The 24,343-nt window shown below is 46.0% G+C and overlaps 1 protein-coding gene across 2 annotated transcripts in view; it reads left to right on the forward strand.

The window, feature by feature from the left end:
* The window catches only part of Drc11 (dynein regulatory complex subunit 11), a 107,203-nt gene that overhangs the window by 42,812 nt on the left and 40,048 nt on the right, over window positions 1-24,343 (forward strand). For both annotated transcript variants that reach the window (XM_034521801.1, XM_076914822.1), the window contains exons 7-11: window positions 2,580-2,664; window positions 9,152-9,292; window positions 15,523-15,598; window positions 23,929-24,035; window positions 24,204-24,296. In XM_034521801.1, the coding sequence (XP_034377692.1) occupies window positions 2,580-2,664; window positions 9,152-9,292; window positions 15,523-15,598; window positions 23,929-24,035; window positions 24,204-24,296 (502 nt within the window). The remainder of the gene's footprint in view (window positions 1-2,579; window positions 2,665-9,151; window positions 9,293-15,522; window positions 15,599-23,928; window positions 24,036-24,203; window positions 24,297-24,343) is intronic.

Below are 24,343 nucleotides of genomic sequence, written 5' to 3' on the forward strand. Positions count from 1 at the left end.
CAAGGTGCCCTTACTTTTTCCCTTTATATCCAGTCCAGAACCAAGTGGACCATCATCTAAACGAGCAAGGCATAACATTCCCAGACACCCCTGATAGGCCCACCAGACCAGTGCTTCAGTGACAGAGGGGAGGTTCCTTGACGTGGTCATTGCTTATCACAAGCAACCACAGGAAACTGCACTCATTCAGCTGCAGGGCAGAGTCACAGCGGGATGCTCAAAGCTGCCTGGATGACTGTCAGCACAGGCCTTCCTTTCACACTTACAGGTGTGTGTGAGTCCAGATTTTCTTCCTGAACTCTCAGCTAGCACAACATATTGCAAGCATTGAAGCGTGGAGGCAGAGTGGAGCATCTAGCAAGCTTTCGATAAACCAGACTCTAATAGACTTGGAAAGATTATGGCCTTGAGTACTGTATTTATTGTTCATAAAATTATATATATATATGTATATATGGACATATAAATGTGTGTGTGTGTGTGTGCGCGCGTGCGCACACACTCGCATGCATGTGTGTACTTGTTTGTTTGCTTGTTTGTTTTTACTTTTAAGCTTTAGTTCTTTCGGGATTTTGTACCATATGTTTTGATCACACCCATCTCGACTTCCTGAGTCTTCCCAGGTCAGCGACCCTTTTCCTTCCCACCTGACTTTGTTTTCTCCTTTTTCTTCTACTCCTCGAGGCCATTTGAGCTGCCCAGATATTCTCACCTTGCAGAAGGCACTGTCTCCCTGTGTCTTTGTCTCCTTGTATCTCCCTGTAGTCCTCCACTGCGTCTGGGTCTTACACACTGTCTTGGTTCCCTATTTCATAGTGATTCCTGAACCCTGGGAGGAGGGAGTGTGACTTGAATGTCCCACTTAGGGCTGAGAAATCTGCAGGCTCTTCTTCTCTTTGCTTTGAACAGTTATGGGTCTCTACGTCAATCATTGCCCTCGTCAAGGTCACTGTTGCCTTGGGGAAACAACACAAAAGCAAGTTGGGTTCAGATGGCTTAGGCTTCCCACTGTAGTCTATCATTGAAGGAAGTCAGGACAGGAATTCAAGTAGAACCATAACCTGAAGGCAGGAGCTGATGCAGGGGCCATGGGGAGGTGCTGCTGATGCAGGGGCCATGGGGAGGTGCTGCTGATGCAGGGGTCATGGGGAGGTGCTGCTTACTGGCTTGCTCGTATTGGCCTGATCAGCATTATTATATACAACCCAGGAATGGTCCTCCCTAGTCAGTAGCTGATTAAGAAAATGCTCTACAGGCTTGCCCATAGACTGATCTTCTGGAGGCTCGGTGAGCGTTGCCATCTCTCAGATGATGCTAACCTGTATCCAGTTGACTGAAAAGTAGCCAGCACTATCACCATCTACTTCAAATAGAAGCATCTCTAATGAAAGTTGAAAGATATACTAATCTATAGGTCTGAGTCATTAGGAGTTGGTTCAATACCATCTTCACTTAACAGAATAATAGCACTAAGCTCTTTCCTAGGGTCTATGACTTGTCTAGCCATTGGGTTCTTGGCCTAAGAAATGGTGCCAGGTATGAGTTTCATCTTGTGAAGCAGGACTTAAATTCAATGAGAATCTGGTTGGTTCCGCCCATGACATTTGCACCACTATTGCAGACATAGGCATGTGTTACTAGGCCTGCAGCTATTGTCTCTCAGAGCGTTCAGAGCTGGATAAAATCAGTAATTACCTCCCTCCTCTGATAATGGGTTTATTATTTTTAAGTGAACTAGAAAATACATATTTTAGAATTTTCTGAGTTTTGATGTCTAATAGGGTAAATATCAGTAGTGTGGCCTGCATAAACAGAAACCCTTAGAGGTCCTCAAAAATTGTTAAGTGTGAAGAATATCTTGAGGCATGAGTTTGAGAAGTAGTTAAACATGACCACCTCTTCCAAGACTTGGGATCTCTGCTTCTGGGAATGAAAGGCTGTTAACTCAGCAGCTAGTCTATTTCCCCACACATGGAGTAAGTCTAACACTTATGTCCAACTCAGTTTCTCTTTTAAATAATGACCACACACCCCTTTGGTAATTCTCCACACTAAATTCCACAGCCTGCTTTCTTTGTGGGGAAATTATGTTTTTGCAGAAAGAAATACTTGTTGGACCCTATCAAACATGGGGCCCCAAACTTCCTAAAACCAACTGCATGTGTGTTTCGGACACTTGCTGGACATGCCATTTGTACGACTCCTCCCTTCTGTTTAGCTTCAAAGTTCTGTGTTTACCCTAAGTTTTAAACAGGAAGAAATGATTTGTGTTTCTGTCTTTGTTGAAACTAAATCCCAAGGCATCTTGATATTAAAGTGGGGGAGGGGTGGAGGCAGAGGAAGAAAAACAGAATCTATCTAAGAGAAAGAGAAAGATGTCCACCTCAGACTAACAGGAAACCTCAGGCTGCTTGTCACTGATCCTCTGTGGCTCAGAGATGCTGCCCAGCCTTGGGGACAGGAAGCCTCACCCTGAAGATCCATCACCTAACTGATGTACACTCACATGTGTTGGCAAGCAGGGCATTACCAAAAAACTCATCTTATTCTCTCTGCTCTCACACTGTTTCCCTCTGCAGGAATTTGACGGGCACATTCCCAGAATACCCCAATGAGGAAGATGGAGGCTCAGCTCTCATCTTTTCCAACAAAACCCCAGAACAGGTAAAGAAATGTGCGAGAAGTAAAACGTGGTCACTCCGCAGTGATCTCTCCTTAGACTTGAATGCAAAGTCACAATGTGCTGCCTCTCCACTGTTTTCCTAGACTGCTCACGCCCCAATCGAGGTGAATATCTTTTCACATGCTCTTTCTGATTTGTTTTACAATCAATCTATGCCTTCCCCTGTCCAGTCTTTGAAAAAGCTGTGATGGCAAAGAACATCATGTCTGTCCCAAGCAGTCTGAGTTCTGGCCCCTCTTACCTCTCCATCTCTCCTCCCTCCCCACCATCAGGCCTCTGACTCCAGCAGTTCACTCCCCAGCTGCTCCCTCCTGTCCCCCCACATCTCAGGCTGCTCCCTCCTGTCCCCCACATCTCAGATGCTCCCTCCTGTCTTCCCACATCTCAGATGCTCCCTCCTGTCCCCCACATCTCAGATACTCCCTCCTGTCCCCCCACATCTCAGGCTGCTCCTTCCTGTCCCCCACATCTCAGCTGCTCCCTCCTGTCCCCCACATCTCAGGCTGCTCCCTCCTGTCCCCCCATATCTCAGCTGTTCCCTCCTGTCCCCCACATCTCAGCTGCTCCCTCCTGTCCCCCACATATCAGGCTGCTCCCTCCTGTCCCCCCACATCTCAGGCTGCTCCTTCCTGTCCCCCCACATCTCAGGCTGTTCCCTCCTGTTCCCCCACATCTCAGGCTGCTCCCTCCTGTCCCCCAACATCTCAGGCTGCTCCCTCCTGTCCCCCACATCTCAGATGCTCCCTCCTGTCCCCCCACATCTCAGATGCTCCCTCCTGTCTCCCACATCTCAGATGCTCCCTCCTGTTCCCCATCTCAGATGCTCCCTCCTGTCCCCCCACATCTCAGATGCTCCCTCCTGTCCCCCCACATCTCAGATGCTCCCTCCTGCCCCCCCCCCACATCTCAGGCTGCTCCCTCCTGTCCCCCCACATCTCAGGCTGCTCCCTCCTGTCCCCCACATCTCAGATGCTCCCTCCTGTCCCCCCACATCTCAGATGCTCCCTCCTGTCTCCCACATCTCAGATGCTCCCTCCTGTCCCCCCACATCTCAGATGCTCCCTCCTGTCCCCCCACATCTCAGATGCTCCCTCCTGTCCCCCCACATCTCAGATGCTCCCTCCTGCCCCCCTACACACATCTCAGGCTGCTCCCTCCTGTCCCCCCACATCTCAGGCTGTTCCCTCCTGTCCCCCCACATCTCAGGCTGTTCCCTCCTGTCCCCCACATCTCAGGCTGTTCCCTCCTGTCCCCAACATCTCATCTGCTCCCTCCTGTCCCCCACATCTCAGATGCTCCCTCCCATCCCCCCACATCTCAGATGCTCCCTCCTGTCCCCCCACATCTCAGGTTGCTCTCTCCTGTCTTCCTAAATCTCAGACTGCTCTCCTTAGCTCTAAGTTGACTTCTCTCAGATCTATTAACATTCCCTTGGCAACTCTAGCAAATACAGTAAGATTTTAAAACAGACATTTATAAATGCTTTAAGTGACAGTTTATTTTTTCACATGATGGGTTATCTTCTTAGAAGATGCTGTAATCTCCACATGAAATCACACTGACAGACACACAGTTCTCCAGAATTACATGGATAAACCTTTTACTGGGGAGGCAAGAGAAGCCTTAGTTAAACAAAGATTGATGGGTCATTTCCCTGAAGACTCAATATAATAGAATTGTATTTTGTCCACTAGTCCCCACTCTTAATGCAATGTTATTAAAACCAAAATAATTTTTGTATTGACGAACATATTTTATAGAAGAATATGTGGAAATCTCTGAAAATATCTAGTAAAAGAATCCAAAATGGTGGTGACAACATAGAATTACAGAAAGAATAGGCAGAGGACAGCAGCAACAGTGGCACATTCACTCACTGAGAAAATATCCAGTGCCAGCTGCTATGCAAAACACATGCAAATCAAATGTGCTATGCAAAACACATGTAAATCAACCCCAGGAAGATCAGTCAGCTTGGGCAAACTCACAGTTAATAAACTGTGGTTCTTAAATTCAAACCACAGAGGCCGACATGAGAATAAGGTTCAGAAGCCAATTCAAACACAAATTGGAAGTCAGTCATCCTGTCTTTCAAAGAAGGGAGAATGGACCAACAGGTAAAGGGACAGCGAAGTCTGCTCACTGCTTGGCAGAATTTAGTAGATTCTTACTTACAAAATAAATCCCTTTTTACATGAATATTTACCTGTAAAAATATTAGACCACAAATAGACAGAAGAAATTGCTAGAATATTTAATAATCAGAAGGGTGAGGAATAATTTTGGAAGCATGTTGCCACAGGCAGAAGTCATAAAGAGAAAAGACTGGTATAATTGTCTGCATAAAACTCAAGCAGTTGAAAGGAAACCACCATAAGTGAAGTAAGTCATGAAAAACTAAGGAAAATGCTTGCGGCATCTCTGATGAGCAGTTCATTCATATTTAAAGAGTCCTTGGAAAATAATGAATCTTCTGAACATCTCAGTAGAAAAGACATCAAAAATACAAACAGAACTTTTTTAAGGAAAAACGTTTCCAGTATAAAAACAGTTCTGCTGTGTCTCTTTATCCACACAACAAATAAAAATTTTAAGTTAGAAAACAAGTCTGGTGTACACGTAGGAAAATGTCACTCTCAAACACTGTGGCTGGGAGAATTCATTAGCAAGGCATTTATTAAAGGGTCATGGACCTAGCCGACATGCAGAATTTCAGTGTGGACTCTCTTCACCTGAGAGACACCATTTGAAGAATTTATACTAAAGAAAATAACAAGGCAGGTTGCTGAAAGCTAGAAATGGCAGCCTCTTTCACACAGGGACAAATGGTAAAGACCTTAGGCTGTGCATGGATACACTCCAGCATAGCTGTTATGCACTATCATGATAGAAAGGAAGACAAGCCATACAACTGTATGCTTTTGTATGTATGTATACAACTGTATACAAGTGATCAAGCTGTGTGGATCTGACCAGACTACCATCCCTCACTATCCCCTGCCACAGTTTGCTCATGTCTGCCTTGTTTAAAGCAACCCCTTACATAAACCAAAGTGTGTGTGTGTGTGTGTGTGTGTGTGTGTGTGTGTCTGTGTCTGTGTCTGTGTCTGTGTGTCTGTGTGTCTGTGTGTCTGTGTGTCTGTGTTGAAATAGTCTTTGTAGCCCAGGCTTACTGAAAACTCATTATGTATCAAGGATAACTTTGACCTTCAGATCCTCCTGACTCTATTTTCTAAGTACTGGGGTTACAGGCATGTACCACCACAGGCACGTATCAGAGGCCATCATCTTTCTTATCCCTCCAGAACATACTCTGCCCTCCCCCAGAATACTGTATGCATGTAATACCAGCACTGTTATTTGGCAATTCAACAGGCCCTGCCCTGAGGGATTAGCTTCATGTTTTTTACTCTCTCTCTCTCTCTCTCTCTCTCTCTCTCTCTCTCTCTCTCTCTGTGTGTGTGTGTGTGTGTGTGTGTGTGTGTGTGTGTGTGTGTGTCAGTCTCGACCCTGCAGCTAAGTCTTTAGGAACAAGCAGGATCTTGAAAGTCAGACCAGGGCATCCAGCCAAACATGCTTCACCATAGTTTAGAGAGCAGTGATTACAGGATTAAGAATGTTGGTGGAATGTCTCAGTTGTCCACAAGAAACATGAAAACGAGGCGTTGACTCTAGTCAAACTAAAAACAAACCCAAGGGCATCTGGTTAATACATTCCAATAAAGCAAAGGGGACCACAGGGAAGCTTAACATTAAATGACAGATGATGGAGAGAGGAAAGACCAGCCATTCCAGACCACATTCCACCATAGGCTGTGTCTGCAGCCTGGGCCTACCTGTCTAGAGATGGCAATCAGGCCATAGCTTCCTGCCTAGACCATGTGTGAACAGACGAGAGATCATCCATCAAGCCCTGAGTTCAATTCCCAGCACTGCCAAAGTGGGGGAGGGTGGGATACTGACATACTAAAACTAGCAGCACGCTAAAGTGGTAAACCACGGCAGTTAATTCAGAATGAGACAACACTTTGAGTTTAAGGTATGTGTGACTGCACTGCATCATGGGAAGTGACCCCAAGAAAAGAGCATGAATTCATCACATGGTTATGGAGGCTCCAAACTCGGCATCTCTCCCTGATGCTGAAAAATAAAATCCTCTTTTGAGTTGTTGGTCAGTAAGTTTCCAAAGACACCGTCAAACAATACAAGTAATTGCTAATACTCTTGATTACCTTATAGAACTTGATGGTAAGACGCTATTGCTGTAGATACTATACACTTGACTCACAGGACATGAAGAAATCGACGTAGTACTGACTTGGATGTTTCATCTTCACTGGCTAGCTTTTATAGTGCCAGAAGGTTGTTCTATTTATAATACTGAAAGAGAAAAGTATTCAGCAACCTCGCTCAGCTGTGAAACCCATGGACCACAACACTGACTAGTCTGGCAAGTTATGCCCACAGGTGTAATAGTGTCGTGAATATTCTTGATGTAACCAGATATTTTCTGATTAGCTCCACGAGACAGAATTTGTACCTGATACTGTTGATTGTGCCCGAACCCCGTGGCTGGATAGGTCATAGGGAGAGCCTGCTAGTTAGGATACTAACTAGTATCCTGCTAGGTAGACCGAGCAATAACCTGCTCAACTGTGGGAGGAGTAGAAAGATTATAAGAGCCATGGGAAGTGGATGTCCACAGAGAAACAGTGACATGACAGCAGATCAAAGCACCTATGGCTGAAAATACAAGACCTGAACAAGATCAAGCCAGTAAAAATCCCAGCATGGGGCATGGGCGGGGTGGTGGGGGGAGGCTCAGGAATTCACAGCTAAGGAGCAACTTGCCCTTGGTGGCTGCTGAGGAAGAGAGAGTCAGGTCTCTTCAGTGATGTGGCCCCTAAAAAGGCTGCCCATGTTCCAGCCAATGGTCCTACATCCACTCACATACATGCAGGAAGCACCAAGTAGAGACAATGTCTGCCTCTGTCTGTCTGTCTGTCTTTTTCTGTTTGTCTGTTTGTCTATTTTAAGGAGCAAGCACATGGAGTTAGGAGGAAATAGTTGAGGGGATAGGGGAGATATTGGAGAGGGAAAGCATAGAGGATGGGCCTGATCAAAACACTTTACACGCACGCATGAAATTCTCAATGAAAAATAGAATTGAAATATATGTAGCCTTCTTTAACATAACAACGTATTTCCATCTTGGTTTGAAACCCAATGTCATGCCTAATTAAGTTCATGAGAAATAGTTCCACTAATGGTAGAAACACACACGAATGGTCGTTCCACCACCATTATTAGACACTATACTATATGAACTGTGCACTCTCAGTCAAGACAAAGGGCAAAGACACAGAAATTGGAACAGGCAAGGAATTGCCTACTGCAGATGTGTCTTATATACAGAGAAGCAACAAGAATGACTGAGGAACTGAATAATGAGGGCTGAAAGAGGAGCCTTATACTATTAGTGTGCAGAGCAGCAGATCTGTGTGTGCAAACACCTGTAGAGAGAAAACACCACAAAAGCCATTGAGAGCAGCAAACCGTCATCAAGATGCAACGCCTGGGATAAACTCAAAAATGACTGTGTGCCGAGAGTCACAGGCTAGACAACAGGGGCAGGGAAGGGAGGACTCAGGTAGGAATGATCAGTATCACAAACCCCCAGCTCTACCAAACATCATCCTAGAGACATAATTGATCAAAATATTCTAATAGTATAGCATTATTTGTTGGAGCCTCCAAGGGCAGAGAGGGTGAGGGTGAGGGCTATTCTTTAGTCAGAAAATAGATAACTGAGGATACCCAGCTCTGCCAGATTAAAACATTATTTGTTAGCAGCCTACTGAGGTGAGCAAAGGCTTGAAAAACTCTAGCTTCCATATGCATGCACACATGTTTAACGTGTGTGTGTGTGTGTGTGTGTGTGTGTGTGTGTGTGTGTGTGACTGGCTCTTGCCCTTGGCATGAAGGTGATGCATCTAAAACAAACACCTTGCCTTGAGGTGTGCTATGACAACCAAGTTTGCTATAGATGGCCCTCCAGGGCCCCCTCGCAGCAGGAATGCTCTCTCTCTCTCTCTCTCTCTCTCTCTCTCTCTCTCTCTCTCTCACACACACACACACACACACACACACACACACACACACACACACACAGAGTTCAGGTAGAAAACAAAGCAGCCCTCAGGTTGGATTACCAGAGTACTGAGTGTAACAGAGCTGCCATGCATGCGTGTCGCTGGCCAGCTGAGGGAAGCATGGCCTCTTGGAGTGTCAATGCAACCCCTGAAAAGTATGGAGCTATGGAGAGAGACCCCCATTCATCCTCCTCAGCATAGGTGACACCTTCAAGCAGGAGAGCAGAGCAGGTATGGAGCCCAACAGGACGGAGAAACAGTCCTCCTCCTGACTGGTGCGTGTGAGGTGCTATGATGGTTTTGGTCTTTTCCGTAGGTTATTGAGGATATCATAGCCACCCAAGAGGAGGAAGAAAAATTTAAGAAGAAAAAGAAGAAAGAAGACAAGGAGGGTAAGACCAAAAAAAGCAAAAAGGAGAAGGAGAAGAAGGTCATCCCAAAAGAAAAGACAGTGAAGGTAAGGAGCGTGTGAGAATTTTACAAGACTGATTCTCTTTTTTCTTCACTCTGTCTTTGCTCGGCTCTCAGGCCAAGGCGAAAGCCTGAGAAACCCTGTCTCAGAACATACATACATACATACATACATACATACCACTGAGACTGAGAGTATGCCTCAACAGCACCTTTGAAAATCATCGATACAGTGTAGGCAACGAGCATTTACTCCAGGAGATGGTTGCATGTACATCCAGGAAAACAGGAGAGGAGAATCCCTTCTATGCCTGACAAGCTGGGCTCCATCAAATTCAAAACCTCTTGCAACATGAATGAGCTGACAAGGAGGATTTTTAAAAGTGAAATGGTGAGGGGTAAGGAGGGGCAGCAATCAAGATGTAAAGTGGAAAAAAAATGCTTAAAAACCAAAATAAAAGTAACAATGAAATAGCAAGCTGCAGCTGGAAGAAGATACTCACAAACTACCTCATGATATATTGGATGTTTAATGAATTCTCACCGTTTAAAGAAAGACTTTTCAGGAGATTTTCGGTTTGTCATCACAGCTGTTTAGGATTTCAGACAATGAGTTCCTACTCCCATACAACATCATGATGGGACACCTCCATGGGAGACACCTCCACTGGGGGAGACCTCCACTGGGTGATGCCTCCATTGGGGGATGTCTCCATGGGTGACACCTCCACTGGGGGACACCTCTATTGGGGGACACTTCCACTGGAGGACACCTCTATGGGGACACCTCTATGGGAACACCTCCATGGGGGACACCTCCACTGGGGGATAACTCCATTGGGGGATACCTTCATGGGGGACAACTCTATGGGAACACCTCCATGGGGGACACCTCCACTGAGGGACACCTCCATGGAGACATTTCCAGGAGGGACACCTCCATTGGGGACACCTCCACTGGGGTATACCTCCATTGGGGACACCTCCACTGGGGACACCTCCATGGGGACACTTCCAGGAGAGATACCTCCATTGGGGACACCTCCATGGGGGACACCTCCACTGAGGAACACCTCCATGGGGACACATCCAGGAGGCACATCTCCATTGGGGGGACACCTCCACTGGGGTATACCTCCATTGGGGACACCTCAATGAGGGACACCTCCATAGAGACTATCTGAATTAGTGACTACCTGGATGGAGGATCCTTTCATGAGTGAACACCTCTATGGGGTGGATGAGTGGATACTTCCATGATAGATACCTTCATGAGAAAAAAACAATTTCCAAAAGGGATACTTTTGTGAGGGACCACTGAGGCCAGAAGGTCATTTTTTTTTTTAACCAATGTACAGCCACTTCTGCAAACATGCTGTCAGCAGCAGAGTAATCTCATTTATCTGGCTGGGCTCTCATGGTCCTCATGCTGGCTTCAGGAACGAACACCAGAGAAATGAGCCCATTGTACAACTGCACCCTCTTTGTAAAAGCCACACAGTACACCACTGCAAATTGTTGTCAGTGCTTTGACTGGAACAAAACGTGACTTCCCAGTGACCTTTGGGCCCCTGCACAGCATAATCAGTCCTAACAGTTCTTGGTTGATGGCATCATGCAGCCATGATTAGCCACAATCTTCTCTCGTCTCTTGGCCCATGGAGTTCTACATTGAACAGTTGGTCCCCAGCCATGGGATGGTGCTATCAACATTCAGAGCATATATGCCCTGCTCTTTTAAACCTTCCTGGACTCTGTCATGGTCACACCAAAAGGCTTGTTTCCTTGGTGATTGCAAATCCAATTAGGTTGGCAACAAAGAGTAACCATCACATAAACCTTCAGATAACACCAATGAGGGGCAGAAACGTCCTGGGACAAGGAAGAAAGCCAGCAGCATGAAGACCATATTTAACTGCCCAACTGTGCCCGTGTATGCAAGGATAAAAGAATGTTGCTTTCTGTCCCTCAGCTGTGAGAAGAGACAGCTAAGAATGTAACAGAGACAAAGTCTCTTTAAAAAGCTTCTTAAAAATGGTGACTCTCCTCAAAAACTGAAGAAGGGTCTAGGCTAGAGAGTTGACTCTGTAGTTGCAATTGTTGCTGCTGCAGAGGACCTGGGTTTAGTTCCCAGCACCCATGTAGCGTCTCACAACCATTCATAACTCTGGTGTTAAGGGATCCAATGCTCTCATCCAACTTGTGCAAGCACCAGGCACGCACATGGTACACATACATAGACACATGCAGGCAAGACACAAATATGCATAATATAAATAATAAAATGCATCCAAAATGGTTTTCAAACTGGAGAAGGGTGGGAGAGATGATCCGTTGGCAGCTGCAGGTCTCCTCCTCTCCTTGGTCAGTGTCCTGGGGTAGGGGAAAAAAACCATCTGGTGTGGAACATCTTCCCTTCTCTAGATCTAAGATCTAGAGGTAGATGCCATCTCAGAATGATAAGAATCTTGGCTGGTGTCCTGGGTGGCATTGTATGTCAGCTTGACACAAGTTAGAGTAAGCAGAGGAAGGAACCTCAGTTGAGGAAATGCCTCCATGAGATCCAGCTGTAAGGCATTTTCTCAATTAGTGTTCAGTGGGAGAGGGCCCAGACCATTGTGGGTGGTGCCATCCCTGGGCACTTGGGTTCTAAAGGAAAGCAGGCTGAGTAAGCCATGGGAAGCAAACCAGTAAGCAGCACCCTCTAAGGCCTCTGTGTCAGCTCCTGCCTCCAGGTTCCAGCCCTGCTGGAGTTCCTGTCCTGACTTCCTCCAATGATGGACTGTGATCTGGAAGTGTGAGCCAAATAAACCCTTTCCTCCCCAACTGGCTTTTTGGTCATGGTGTTTTGTTGCAGTAATAGAAACCCTGACTAAGACAGCTAGGAACTGTGTTTTAAGATAAAAGTGTGCCAACATCACCTAACAGCATAGTAACTTAAATAAATAGGAATATATATATTCCTATTTATTCAATATTTATATATATAATATATACATAATATAAAATTATATATTATACATATTGTTTGTTATTTTATACTATATTTATATGTGTACATATATAATATTCCATATTTATATTGAATGTACACACACATATATATATATATATATATGTATGTATGTATATATAGTTCAGTGTGTCAGAGCTATTTTTGATTTTGCAGTTGAGTGTCACGTTCTATCCATCAGAGGCTTGGAGTTGTTCGTGCCTGTCAGGGTTTGAGGAGGCTTTTCTCATCCACACAAAATCAGCAACCGAGCTGATAGAATCTGAAATGCAAAACCTAACACTATGGTGCTGTGACCCAGATCTGTCTCAGTTTTCTTGATGATTGTGCATTTAACCTTTGTCAGAAGGATGACCTTGGGTTTTTTCCAAAGCAACAGCATGGAGACAACACTCCTAGTCACCCACAAGAGGTGGCAGGGTATGGAGTATGTGTGTGTATATTGAGGGTGGGGCAGTGCAGATGAAGTTTGCCAACAAAGTAAGAATCAGAAGTGACGTGACGTGACGTGACGTGTTGCACCTATTCAGCTGGTAGAACCTGGAACTTTTTGGCATTGAGGTATGATGGACAGGTGGCACACATGCAGGCAAACAGCAAAGAACAATGATCAGTTCCTTTGGCAAAGAGCAATGAGGGTAGCCTTCTTCCTTCGAGTTTTAGATTTTGCACGGTGCTGTGGGGGTAGCGTTCTGCCGAGGTGCAGCAAGAGGATCCAAAGAGGAGTGTTAATGCCTTCAGGGGAGCCAGCAATTTGGCATGGTGGACAGCGTGTAAACCAAACAGGTCCTGAGAGACTTTTGAATAGCTCTGAAGAAACGCAAGGGCTCACACTCCTCACCTGGAAGCACCAGGCTTATTGGGTGGCAAAAACAAGCTTGCTAAGTCATCAAATGATAACATGAGACAGGGGTCACGCAAAGTACAATGGACAAGAAGTGTGACCTTCCTGGCCTGGAGTGGAAGAGGCTAAGAACTCAGATTCATGAGCCAACTCCCTCTTCTATCTCTTCTGAAAGAGAAATAAATGTATTTTTAAAGCGTGTGTGTGTGTGTGTGTGTGTGTGTGTGTGTGTCTGTGTCTGTGTCTGTGTCTGTGTCTGTGTCTGTGTCTGTGTCTGTGTCTGTGTCTGTGTCTGTGTCTGTGTCTGTGTCTGTGTAAAACTAAGACCAGGTTCTCACCTCTCACCCACCTGGCCTTTGCCTTCCCAAGCTCAATGCTGAACAAGCTGTATGCATGACACTCATTTTTCCCACAAGAGCCCAGCACTCAATCTCCAGCCACTTGGCTGGGTTGAGAATAGCAGGGTCATGGCCAGAAAGTTTCCATATTTCCCTATCCAAGTAAAGATTCAGGGGAACTGAATGCCCTTAGGATTAAGATGGCACATTCAAACTTCCTGGAGGAAAGTCTAGTACCCATTCGAAGAAGTGATATACCGAATGCTTAGAACAGCAGCCAAAGAAGGGGTTGCTCAATGAAGCTGAAGGCTCTTTGTCAAAGAAAGAAATGCATTTCGAGGGGGAAGCAAAAGCTTCATGCTGCACTTTCCCCTCCAATAAGAAGGCAGCTCATGTAACTGTCAATTATGTCATTACTGCATGGAAAGCCAGACCCTATTATGTCATGGGAATGTCTCATGTTCTCTCTTTAAAATCACCAGGATTAGATGTTTTCCAAAACAGTCTCATAATGGGTTTTGCCCTTGAGAACTTGAACTTTGTTGTAGAAATAAAAGCAGGCCTCCAGTTTTGCTTTTATGTCTCTGCCTCAAACACCTGTTGCATACAGAGCTACGCATTGGTTTCAGACAGAGCAAGAAGCATGTGAGAGATCGTATCCTTGCCATGCTCAGCCCAGAGCAGCAATGGCAAGCACACTGATAGTCCATAATATGCACAGAGAAACAGATCCCTTATTAGGGGGAAAGCCTCCCCTGCAGTGTTCCTATGCCTGTTCCAGCCAAAGCAGAGTCCTGGCAACCATTCACCTCTGCTGCCCTGCCCTTCGGCCAAGGCCAGGGTCTGTGCAGAGTTCACCTCTGGGGCCTTCTGAGGCTCTTCCTTTTGGCTCGACTTTTTTCCTCTCTGCTTGTCTGTGTGGATTTCTCGTTTCCCCCCTCCGCCCTCTCCTGCACACACACATACCTGTATGCCTGTGCCCACTGTTTCATACTAACGGGGATGACTGAGATAAGAAAACAGAAAGATCTCAGGAAGTGCAAACAGGTGAGGTTTGGTGCCCATTTGCCTATGAAAGCAAGGAGGGAAAGCTGTGGGGATCGGAGGTACAAAGGTCATGTGGTCTCCAGGGAGTCTGGACACACAGTGGTGAGTGCCACCACGGAGGCCAACACAGAGCCCAGAAAAAGAAGGGCTGTCAGTTATCTAGTGTCTGGGGACCTCACAGCATCCACAGTGAAGAGAGTCTCATGACAGCAAGCAGTCCTCTCTAACGTTGGTGCTAAGCACATGTAGGAAGCTCTGGGGACTCTTTGTGGTCCCAGTGACCAGCAGGCTTCCTTTGATCCTTTTTCACAGTAACAATAGCCATGGCATTTGTCACCAGAAACTATTGATATGATAGAAACATCAAATGAGAGTCTGCAGGGCTAGTTCTTACAACCAGGATGGAGGGACAGAGGGGCTCAGGGCAGAGCTAGCCACCACACAGCTGGCAGACGGCAGTCTCCTGTCTCAATAGGAATTGATGGAAGACACCAAGGGCAACATGTTTGGGCTCTCCGAAGTGGGAACTCATGACTCCAAGTTCTCCAGGTCCTGACTTTGTAAAGGAAGGCAGTTCATTCCCAGGTAGAAAGTGGCCGTGGCTAATTCCCAGGCTCAGGAACAGGATAAATGAAAAACAAGGAGAGCACTTGTACACACAGAAGCCCAGAAGCCAACGGTGAAGAGAAGCTTAAAGCTTGGCTATGGGGACACTGGGAAGAGATACAGACAGGATCCAAGCTGAGGGTGCAGCATTCAGACAGCATTGAGCGAGTCTTTACAAGGCGGGACCCAAACCTGGCCTGTGAATTGTGAGAAAGCCACCATGCAGAGATAGCACCTGTCCTACTGATGTCTCAGTAGCCTGGCCATTCATGCTTCCAGTGCTGGTGGGTCACTAGCAAAGGAATGTCTCTTGTGGACAGGGTGAGACCTCCAGTCTTGTCAGCCACGACATGTGTGCCTTTTGCTGTTTAGTCTTAACATATAAATTGCACCTGTAATTAACATGAATATTATTCTGCTCTAAACAGGAAGAAGATGAAGAGTGGAAGATGTCACCAAGTCTTTTCCTTCAGTTGATGGAGGAAGGAAATAGCTTATACAAAGGTTAGTTCTGGAGAATGCATGGTACTCCAGGGGTCTCCCTATCTGTTAAGTGTGCCCAGGTTCTAGTAGGTCAACAGGTCTTTAAGTGGTCAAGTATGGTTTAAACTGTGTTGTATAAATCCAGCAAAAAAACTGTCCCTTTCCAGCTTCTTATGGTTCCTAAGAGCATAGCATTGTTGTATGGCTACTGTCCTAGTTTAACAAAAACAACCTTGGAAAGAAAGAGCTGATTCCAGCTTTTATAGTCTGCCATGATGGGAAGTCAGGCCAGTCCTCAAGGCAGGAACCTGGAGGGAGGAGCTGAAGCAGAGACCATGTAGGAGCACTGCTTACTGGCTTGCTCCTAATGGCTGCTTCAACATGCTTTCTTTTAATAGTACCACCTGTCCAGGGATAGCGCCGCCCACAGTGGGCTGGGCCCTCCCACATTAATCAAGAAATGTCCACCTAGATTTGGCTACAGGCCAACCTGATGGACGCATTTTTAAAACTAAGTTTCCCAGATGACTCTAGTTTATGTTAAGCTAGTAAAAAAAACATAAAAATAAAAATAAACTAACCAGCATAGGTAGGTTTTCATTGTCAACTTGGCACAACCCAAAATTACCCAGGAGACTCTCAAAGAATTGTCTGGATGAAGTCAGCCCATGGGCGTGTCTGTGGGGGATTGTCTCAATTATGTTCATTGATGTGAGAAAAGCCATTTCACTGGCTTGAAGCCTTGGACTGTATGAGTATAGAGGGCTTGCTGGGTGACAGTAAGGTAGTATGGGTAACTTTTTTCTCCCTGCTCTTGACTGGATATATCGGGACTGTTCATCTGAGCCCCTCCTTTGACTTCCCTACACTGATGGACTGTAGCCAAATAAACCCTCATTCCCTAAGTTGTGGGCTTTGGGGGGGGGGGGGTTGGGGTATTTGTCACAGCAATAGAAATGAAACTAAGAAAACTGAGGTGAAACACACACGCACAGGCTGGAAATGTTCTATAACTTTCCCTGGCTTTGCACCCCTCAGCTGACCATGCTCTTGCTTAGTGGCATGAAGAAAGGAATTACATTAAGGAAATGAATTCCATATGTACAAATCTTAATCCTCTCAGACCAAGACCCGTCTCAGTTCTGACAATTGCTTTGTCTATGGTTCAATTCCATTAGCGTAGCAAGAACCTGGCAGCGTGTGTCAGCGGATGGGCTCTGCCCTTTCAGAGATCTTCATCATAATTTGCCAGGACTGTTATCCAACTCCTTAGTTTCACCATACCCTTGGGATAAATCTTAACAGCAGATGATTGGCCAGTGTGACCCTGGCCCATAATTTTGTTGTAGAAATTTCTGAGCAGTGTAATAATGATATAAAGAAAAAAATTCTTCAAATGTCAGTCAATTGTGGACCTCCTCCTCAGTCTGAGTGGGATCTGGACAACAATGAATCAAGTAGGTAGGTAGGTAGGTAGGTAGGTAGCTTAATGGATAGATAGATGAGAGAGAGGGATGGATGGATGGATGGATGGATGGATGGATGGATGGATGGATGAACTGATAGACTGATGGATAGATAGATAATAGAGATAGGTAGATAGGTAGTTAAGTAGATGGATGGATGGATGGATGGATGGATGGATGGATGGATGGATAGATGGATAGATGGATGGATGAATGGATGGATGGATGGATGGATGGATGGATGGATGGATGGAGATGTACACGTTTAATGTTGATCCAATGTGTTTATCCCAGTAAATTGAGTTATATCCTTAATAACAACTTTATTATAGTTATAGTATAATATAAACTAAAATATAATATTTGCTATGCTAAATATATTCTAGCAGGAACCTGCTATCAGACAACTAGAGGCAGGGACTCTTAAAGATTCAGAGATGACCATGATGCTGTTAGCTTTTGGCACCATTGAGGAGGAAGAAAGTCAAAGAGATCACGCAACATTTATTGGGTACCCAAAGCATGCAGACAAATGCTTTCTGTGCCATGTCATTGAGTCTTCATAGGAAGCAGAAAATGAACACAGTCTCTTGTTAGGAAGGACCACTGGGAAGCCTGCTGTTTAAAGTTTGAGATTTTATCCAGACATTTACATGCAATGGAGCAGAAGAGTTGCTATCAAAAACACCCGTCCACTTGTATACTCACTTGGCAAACTGATTGTCTCCACCATGTTGGATGTGATACTGATCTGAAGACCCCAAAATGACATCAGTCATCAGCATGCCTACAGGGCTTCGAGTGTTGCAGCAGCGGCAGATGGGAGGGCCCAAGCCAGGCAGTTCTGTGAATAAGGATGAAAGCAGAGATGAGTCCCAAGCACAGTCAGGACCTTCAGCAATCCACCCTGCAAGTCCCAGCCTGACTGGGGTTCCACTGGTGTATGGGTGTGCATGTATACAAGAATGGTGATTGGCAAGACACTGCATTACCCAGTCTTGTCTCTTGGCCTGTAGCGCACAGCCTCGCCGATAAGGAGCACACAACACTCAGGATTCTTCTGACAGCATTTATTGAACAGCTCTTCAAGATGGAGAAAAGGGGAAGGACGCCGAGCTCAGAAAGCCCGCTGCTTAAATAGAGCTTTGGGAGACGTGCAGATCCCTAATTGGCTCAAATCTTTCATCCAATTGTCATACTCAGTTTTCGCACCATGCGCAGGCGCATTCTCAAGTAAAGCTTCCGTGAAGAACCAGGAAGCAGAAGCCAGCGCCATCTTATAATGGCGAATACGGCTCCTCACATTGGCCTCTATGCCAACTTGTTTGTGCTATGTGTTCATTGTCTCCCACGAGCTGTCGGGATGGTTTCCACACAGAGTATTGCCACATTCATTTTCTCCTGGGCCCTCTCCTGGGAGCCCTCCAGACCCTCACAACCATGGTAGGCCTCCCTGGCCTCTGCTCACAGCCAGCTACACTCTTGCTTTCTCCACTCTCCTTTACAACCACCCAAGATCTCCTGAGCAGGAAGGACCCCAGTACAGGGCACCGTGCCCCTGCTCACCTTCAAAATTTGGAAAGCCTGACTTCTTCCCTACTCACACAACTTCTCAGAGAAAAGGAAGGCAGAGGAAGATACGCCAGGGGAGAAATCTTCCCTCAGAACACTAGGCACTCAGAAGTGCCAGTCTGAACTTACTAGAGAGCACAGAATAGAGGCAGCAATGCATGCACCGGCTGAAGGAGCTCCCAAGGCCACCTCTCAGGCCCCGCTGACACCTCTCTTGTCCTAGCATGCCCAGCGCATCTCACAGCAGCTGTGTGCCACCTGCTCCTCTTGCTCACAATGCTCGTCCCTCAGGCCTTGTGCCAAGAAGGCCTCCCTAGGGGCCTCTACAGAGTGGCAGTCTCCTCTCCACCTGCACCCCACTTTGTCCCTTTGTACCCACCTCAGATGCCAAGCAATGGGTGTGTGGTTTCCCCCGCAATGGGGCCTAAGTCCCAAAAGGCAGGACCTGTCACCTACTTGCTCTGGAAGCGGCACCATAATTAACACTGAATTTACTTTTTCCTCGTGAGTGAGGGAGTATGGATACGTTATCAGACGGTGTGACCCGGAGGCAGATGGCACAAGAATTTCATTTTCACTGTCTTTTTAACACTCTCTTGCAAGCAGTGTGTGAATGTTTAATGTTTGAAAAGAAAAAAAAAAAAAAAAAAAAAAGCAAAACTGAATTTTGGGTGGCCGAGGAGGTGGGGGGTGGAGGAGATTTGGCATTCCCATGGGAAGCCAGGTCTTGCAACCTGCAATACCCCTGCCTTAATCACCACAATCTAATGGGCACAGTCTGTTTGCATGAAATCCAAGGAAGCAGGGAGGAGCCTCAAGTGTCTGTCAGCTGGAGGCCTTGGCTATCATCTTCCAGGTCTTCAGTAACTTAAATAGGGATCTCTTCATCCTTGAATCCCTTTCATTAAAACCAAAGGTTTTGCCTTCTCAAATAAAACATTAGCATCTTAATCACTAAGATTAAGCCCCCTCCAGCCCTCTTCACCATGCTGCCCTCCCCTCCCTTCCATGTGAAAGGGCCCTGGCCTGCTTTTCACAGTCTTGGAATAAAAAGCTCTTTCTGGCTGCAGGAGAGTGAGGGCACCAAGTGCCCTCTGAGGGTCCCAAGCAGCTTCCTGCATTTACAAATGCCCATGAAATTCCTGAAGGGATTGAGAAGTGCCCCGTGCAGAAGTGTCATGAGAAAGCAACATTTCCATGGCAAACTCTGCCCACTGAGACCTTCTAGAGGGGAGATCAGAGGGCTCCTTGTGAGGCGCTGTATTGTAAAGCAGAGACTCCAGTGTGTGACTGTGTCACTGTGAATGTTACAGGAATACAGGGAGTTGTGGCTCCCTCCCTGCTAAGTATTCCACGCTCCTACTATTACAGAAAGCCTTGTTCTCAGAGCTGGGGGAGTCTCTCTAGCAACACCAAGAAGTGGGTCCCTGTAAATAGCAAAGCAACTTTGTTCTCTGATGTCTTAATGTCACAGGTAAACTGTGTGGTAGTTGAAAACTTATCAAATGCTGCGAGCTGGAAACCTGTCAGGCCATCATTAGGAAATGGCACATCTTTATAACATTTGAAGATTTTTACTATCATCAAGGGGAAACCTAAGATTTCTTTTTAACACATAGAAGGAAGCCAGCGGGGCAGGCACGACAATCAATCCTGTCAACTTAGAAGGCTAAAATAGAAGACCTAGGTCAAGGCAAGATTGGACTACATTGTGAGACCTTGTTTCAGAAAAGGGGGTGTCTGGAAGCCCTACATTTAGAATACTGTGTATTTCAGGAGATGAGCTTCTGAAGTGTAAATGCAACTTTTATTCTCTTGTTGTAATTGTCGTCTGAGAGGCTTACTGCCTCAGTCTGCTAACCTAGACCTGGTCCTGGAAGCTTCTAGCCTCTGTACAGTCTAATGTAGACCTAGAATGTTTTCAGCCTCTGAGACTTGCTGCTGAATAAACTCACCCTTCCTTGTTCTTTCTGAACTCTGGCTGGCTGGTTCAACTCAGCCGTTCTGGCTCAAACTCCTCCCCCAGGTGACTGATTCAATCTGGCTCCTCCAGGCTTCTCCTTAACTGCTGTGCTTGACCTCAAACTATTTCTGCCAATCTGTTCTAATCTTCTGGCTCCTTTTCATTCTCTGGCTCATTCTGTCTTCACCTGTGACTAGCTTATTCACTCTTCAATCTGTCTCTGAACAACTGTCCCCATAAAACTGCCTCCCTCTCCCTCTCTACTGTACTGCTCTCCACAAACTCTACCTTGTTCCTATACTATACTCTCTCTTTCCTGTATCAGCTGTCTCTCCCTTAAGTAGCTTCCCTTTCCTCTCTCTTCTCATGAGAGTTGGGCACATCCTATTCTGTCAAATCTTTCTCTGATTCATCACTTTATCTGCCACTCAATTAGACATCATTTTCAGACATGGCTACTTCCTTCTACAAACTAACTTTACCTTCATTGTTTGAGATTAAAGGTGTCTACTAAATGTGTGTCTGTATTCCAGCCAGAGGGATTAAAGGTGTATGTGTTAAGTGCTAAGCCACTCCACAACCAGAAACAGGGCTTTTCACTAGATAACACAGTCTTGGGGTTCACAGTGTGATCAAATATCCTGCAACAATTAAAAATATTTTTATTTACTCCTTGACAGTTTCCATATATGTATAAAATGTGTTTTGATCATAGCGACTCCCAGCTCCCCTCTCCCTCTTTCCCTGAATCCCTCACCACATTCCCTCTCACCCTCATGTTTCTCTTTTTTATGTATTCTACTGAGTCAGTAGTGCTTCCCACATGTACATGGTGTGGAAACATCCACCAGACCATGGGTGACCACAGCAGTAGTACCCCAAAGGAAAACGACACCCCCGAGCAGCCATAAACTTCCAACAGATCCTTAGCTATGCATCTATTAGCTTAGTGGGGCTTAATGAGCCCCTTCCCCACCCATGCTGAAATGCTGACTGGTTTGATCTTGTGCAGGTGCTGTGAACTCATGGGTGTATAGTACCAAGGAAATGTTAGTGATCCCCCCCCCCCAAAAAAAAAAAAAACAGACAGAAACTGATTTGATGTAACTCACAGCAGGGTCTTTATTCTATTCGAGCTAGCTCTGGCCCTTCCAGTGCACCACCATCATGCAGGACAGTTTTGGTGGTGGTGGAGCCCCTAATGTCTATCAGGGCAACTCTTTATAGTAAGCAGCAAGCAGCGAGTATGTGTGCAAGCATCTAATTGGAAAGCTCCTGTGGCCTTTAACATAATTGGCTGGTGCTGGGAGTCATATCATAAACTTAACTTCTGCTCCCCTCTGCATTGGTAGTCATTAGGCAGGGAGTGGGCTTGTAAACTTGAGGTGCAGGTTTGTTGGGGCGATAACCTAGAGACACTGTTCTTATTGAGAGTGTAACCTGGAGACACTGGTCTTGTTAGGGATTAGCCTAGAGACTGGAGCTAGGCTTGGGTTTTGTTGGGGTGGGGGGCAACCTGGAGACTAATGCTAGGTACCAGCCTGTTTGTTTACCTGAGTTTAAACTTAGGTCAGGTTTTCTGAAATGGAGTCTGAACTTAAAGGATTTGGCATCTCAGGTACAATGGTCATGTCTTGTCCAGAAGCCAGAATTTCATAGCTCTCCTCCGCATCTTCCTGCTCTCACATTCTTTCCTTTGTCCGAAATGTTCCCTGAGCCTTGGTGAGATTGGTATAGATAGCCTGTTTGGAGATAAGCACTCAACAGCACTTATTAGCACTTTGCCCATTAATGGCTGCTCATTCCAGACAGATGCTTCTCACCAGAGTTAAGGGTAGCCCTGATCTCTGGGTATAGACATAAACACTTAGAAGGCAGTTTGACAACATGTCTACTTATCAAGACAACAGTAACGGGTTCCCACTAGGGCCTATGGCTTCCATGGCCATGGGTTTACAGTTTTAGGCATAAATTCCTTTCTGTAGAGCAGTCCTCAAATCCAATCAGAAAGTGGTTGGTTACCCCACAGTGGTAATGCCAGTGGTACAGCAGTGAGCACATCCTGCCTCGAAGCTTGCAGGGTTCAACTCTAGGTAAGACTGTGTATGGCTTTTCTTCCCCAGCAGCTGCATAGCACCTTCTGGCTTTATGAAATCTAGCCAGCAGGGAGCAAGCTTCCTGGTGCATGCCAGCTTTCTTTCTATATGTCTTTAGCAATAGAGTCTTAACCGTATGGTTATGATGAGCAGCCAAAAGTAATGGTCATAGCCTGTGTTGCTTTCATGGGATCTATGGGGCTTCACTGACCAACAACTTCTCATAGGAAACTACCCCACACCTGTCCCCTCTCAGACCAGATGATGATACACCCTGAACTTCAGCTCTCTCACCACTGTCAAACTAGCTTCCTCCCAGTGGTACCATTCATGCGCCCTCCTGACTCCAGCATCCACCCTGTGCTCTGGACCCAGTTATTGAGGCACTTCTCACACAGCTGCCCTGTCTAGGGGAGGGTACATGGAAGAACTAGATCTATGACAAATACAATAGTTGGAAATAGAACTTTTTTATGTTTCTTGTAAGTCCACATTCTGCAATTTCAAGCACCTGCCTCCCCTCTGACATCACCCACAGGCTTACCCACATATCTTGGTTGTGAAGACTATATTGTGGTAAGATGGAGACTCTGATAACCACACCCAGCTCAGCCCTCATCTTTCTCAGGCAGGACATAGGGGAGGTGAGTGAAAGCCCTCCTCACTGGTGCTGGAATCTATCCAGGTTCTGTTCCTGACAACATCTGCCGACCTCAGAGTTTGCCTAGGAAGTAAAGTGGGAGCACCTCACTTGTGCATGTAGCCACTGGGTTGGGGTGTATAGCTTGCAGGCCTGACACACAGTTTAGAAACTAGACCTTTGTGTCCATGTCTTCCTGAAGCTATTTCTTTCCAAGGGCTCTTGGCTCAGACCTCCCCAAAATGGCACATCACAATTCCTGGTCTAGACAATTTCTCAACTGAGGCTCTGTGCTCTGGAGATTCTAGGGTGTAGCAAGCTGACAAAGCCAACCACAACCATGTCCTTACCTGATACTTTTCTCTCTCTCTCTCTCTCTCTCTCTCTCTCTCCCTCCCTCCCTCCCTCCTTCCCTCCTTCCATCCCTCCCTCCCTGATATCATATAACAGGTCTATGAATCCTACTCATGCTTCAGCTTCTTTATTCAAATCCCTGTTCTGGAAACAGGACAGATTGGTGTATGTACAGATTAGAGTAACAGCCCTCATTAACCTAGATATTGAATGTAATTTTTTTTGTCCATTTCTTTTTTCTCTGTCCCTGTGGCTTATAGACATGTGGATGAATAAAGATGAATCTTGGAATTTCCCTCAGGACTATGACCCAGAACTGATCAAGGAGGAAAAACGAAAAGAATTAGAAATGGAGATAAGGGTTCAGGTATGGCTATGCTTACCTCCAGTAAGGGGATGGGGGAGTCATTTGCTGCAATGACTACACTTTTCATGGTTTCCAAACTGATGAGCAAGCCAAGACTTTACCCCGAGGACACACAAGGCAATTCAAAGTCACGTGAATGCAGCATATGTCCCTTGCATTCTCTCCTAGGTGGATGAACTCATGAGACAGGAACTGAAAAACCTTAAGCTGGCTGTGAACAAAGAGATGGAAATCCTACCCCGGGCAAAGAAAGGGAAAAAGGTGAGTGTCAAACAAGCAGGGTCAGCCACAGAAGGCAGTGCCTGCTG

This window comes from Arvicanthis niloticus, chromosome 17 (assembly GCF_011762505.2).
Source record: "Arvicanthis niloticus isolate mArvNil1 chromosome 17, mArvNil1.pat.X, whole genome shotgun sequence".
NCBI lineage: Eukaryota > Metazoa > Chordata > Mammalia > Rodentia > Muridae > Arvicanthis > Arvicanthis niloticus.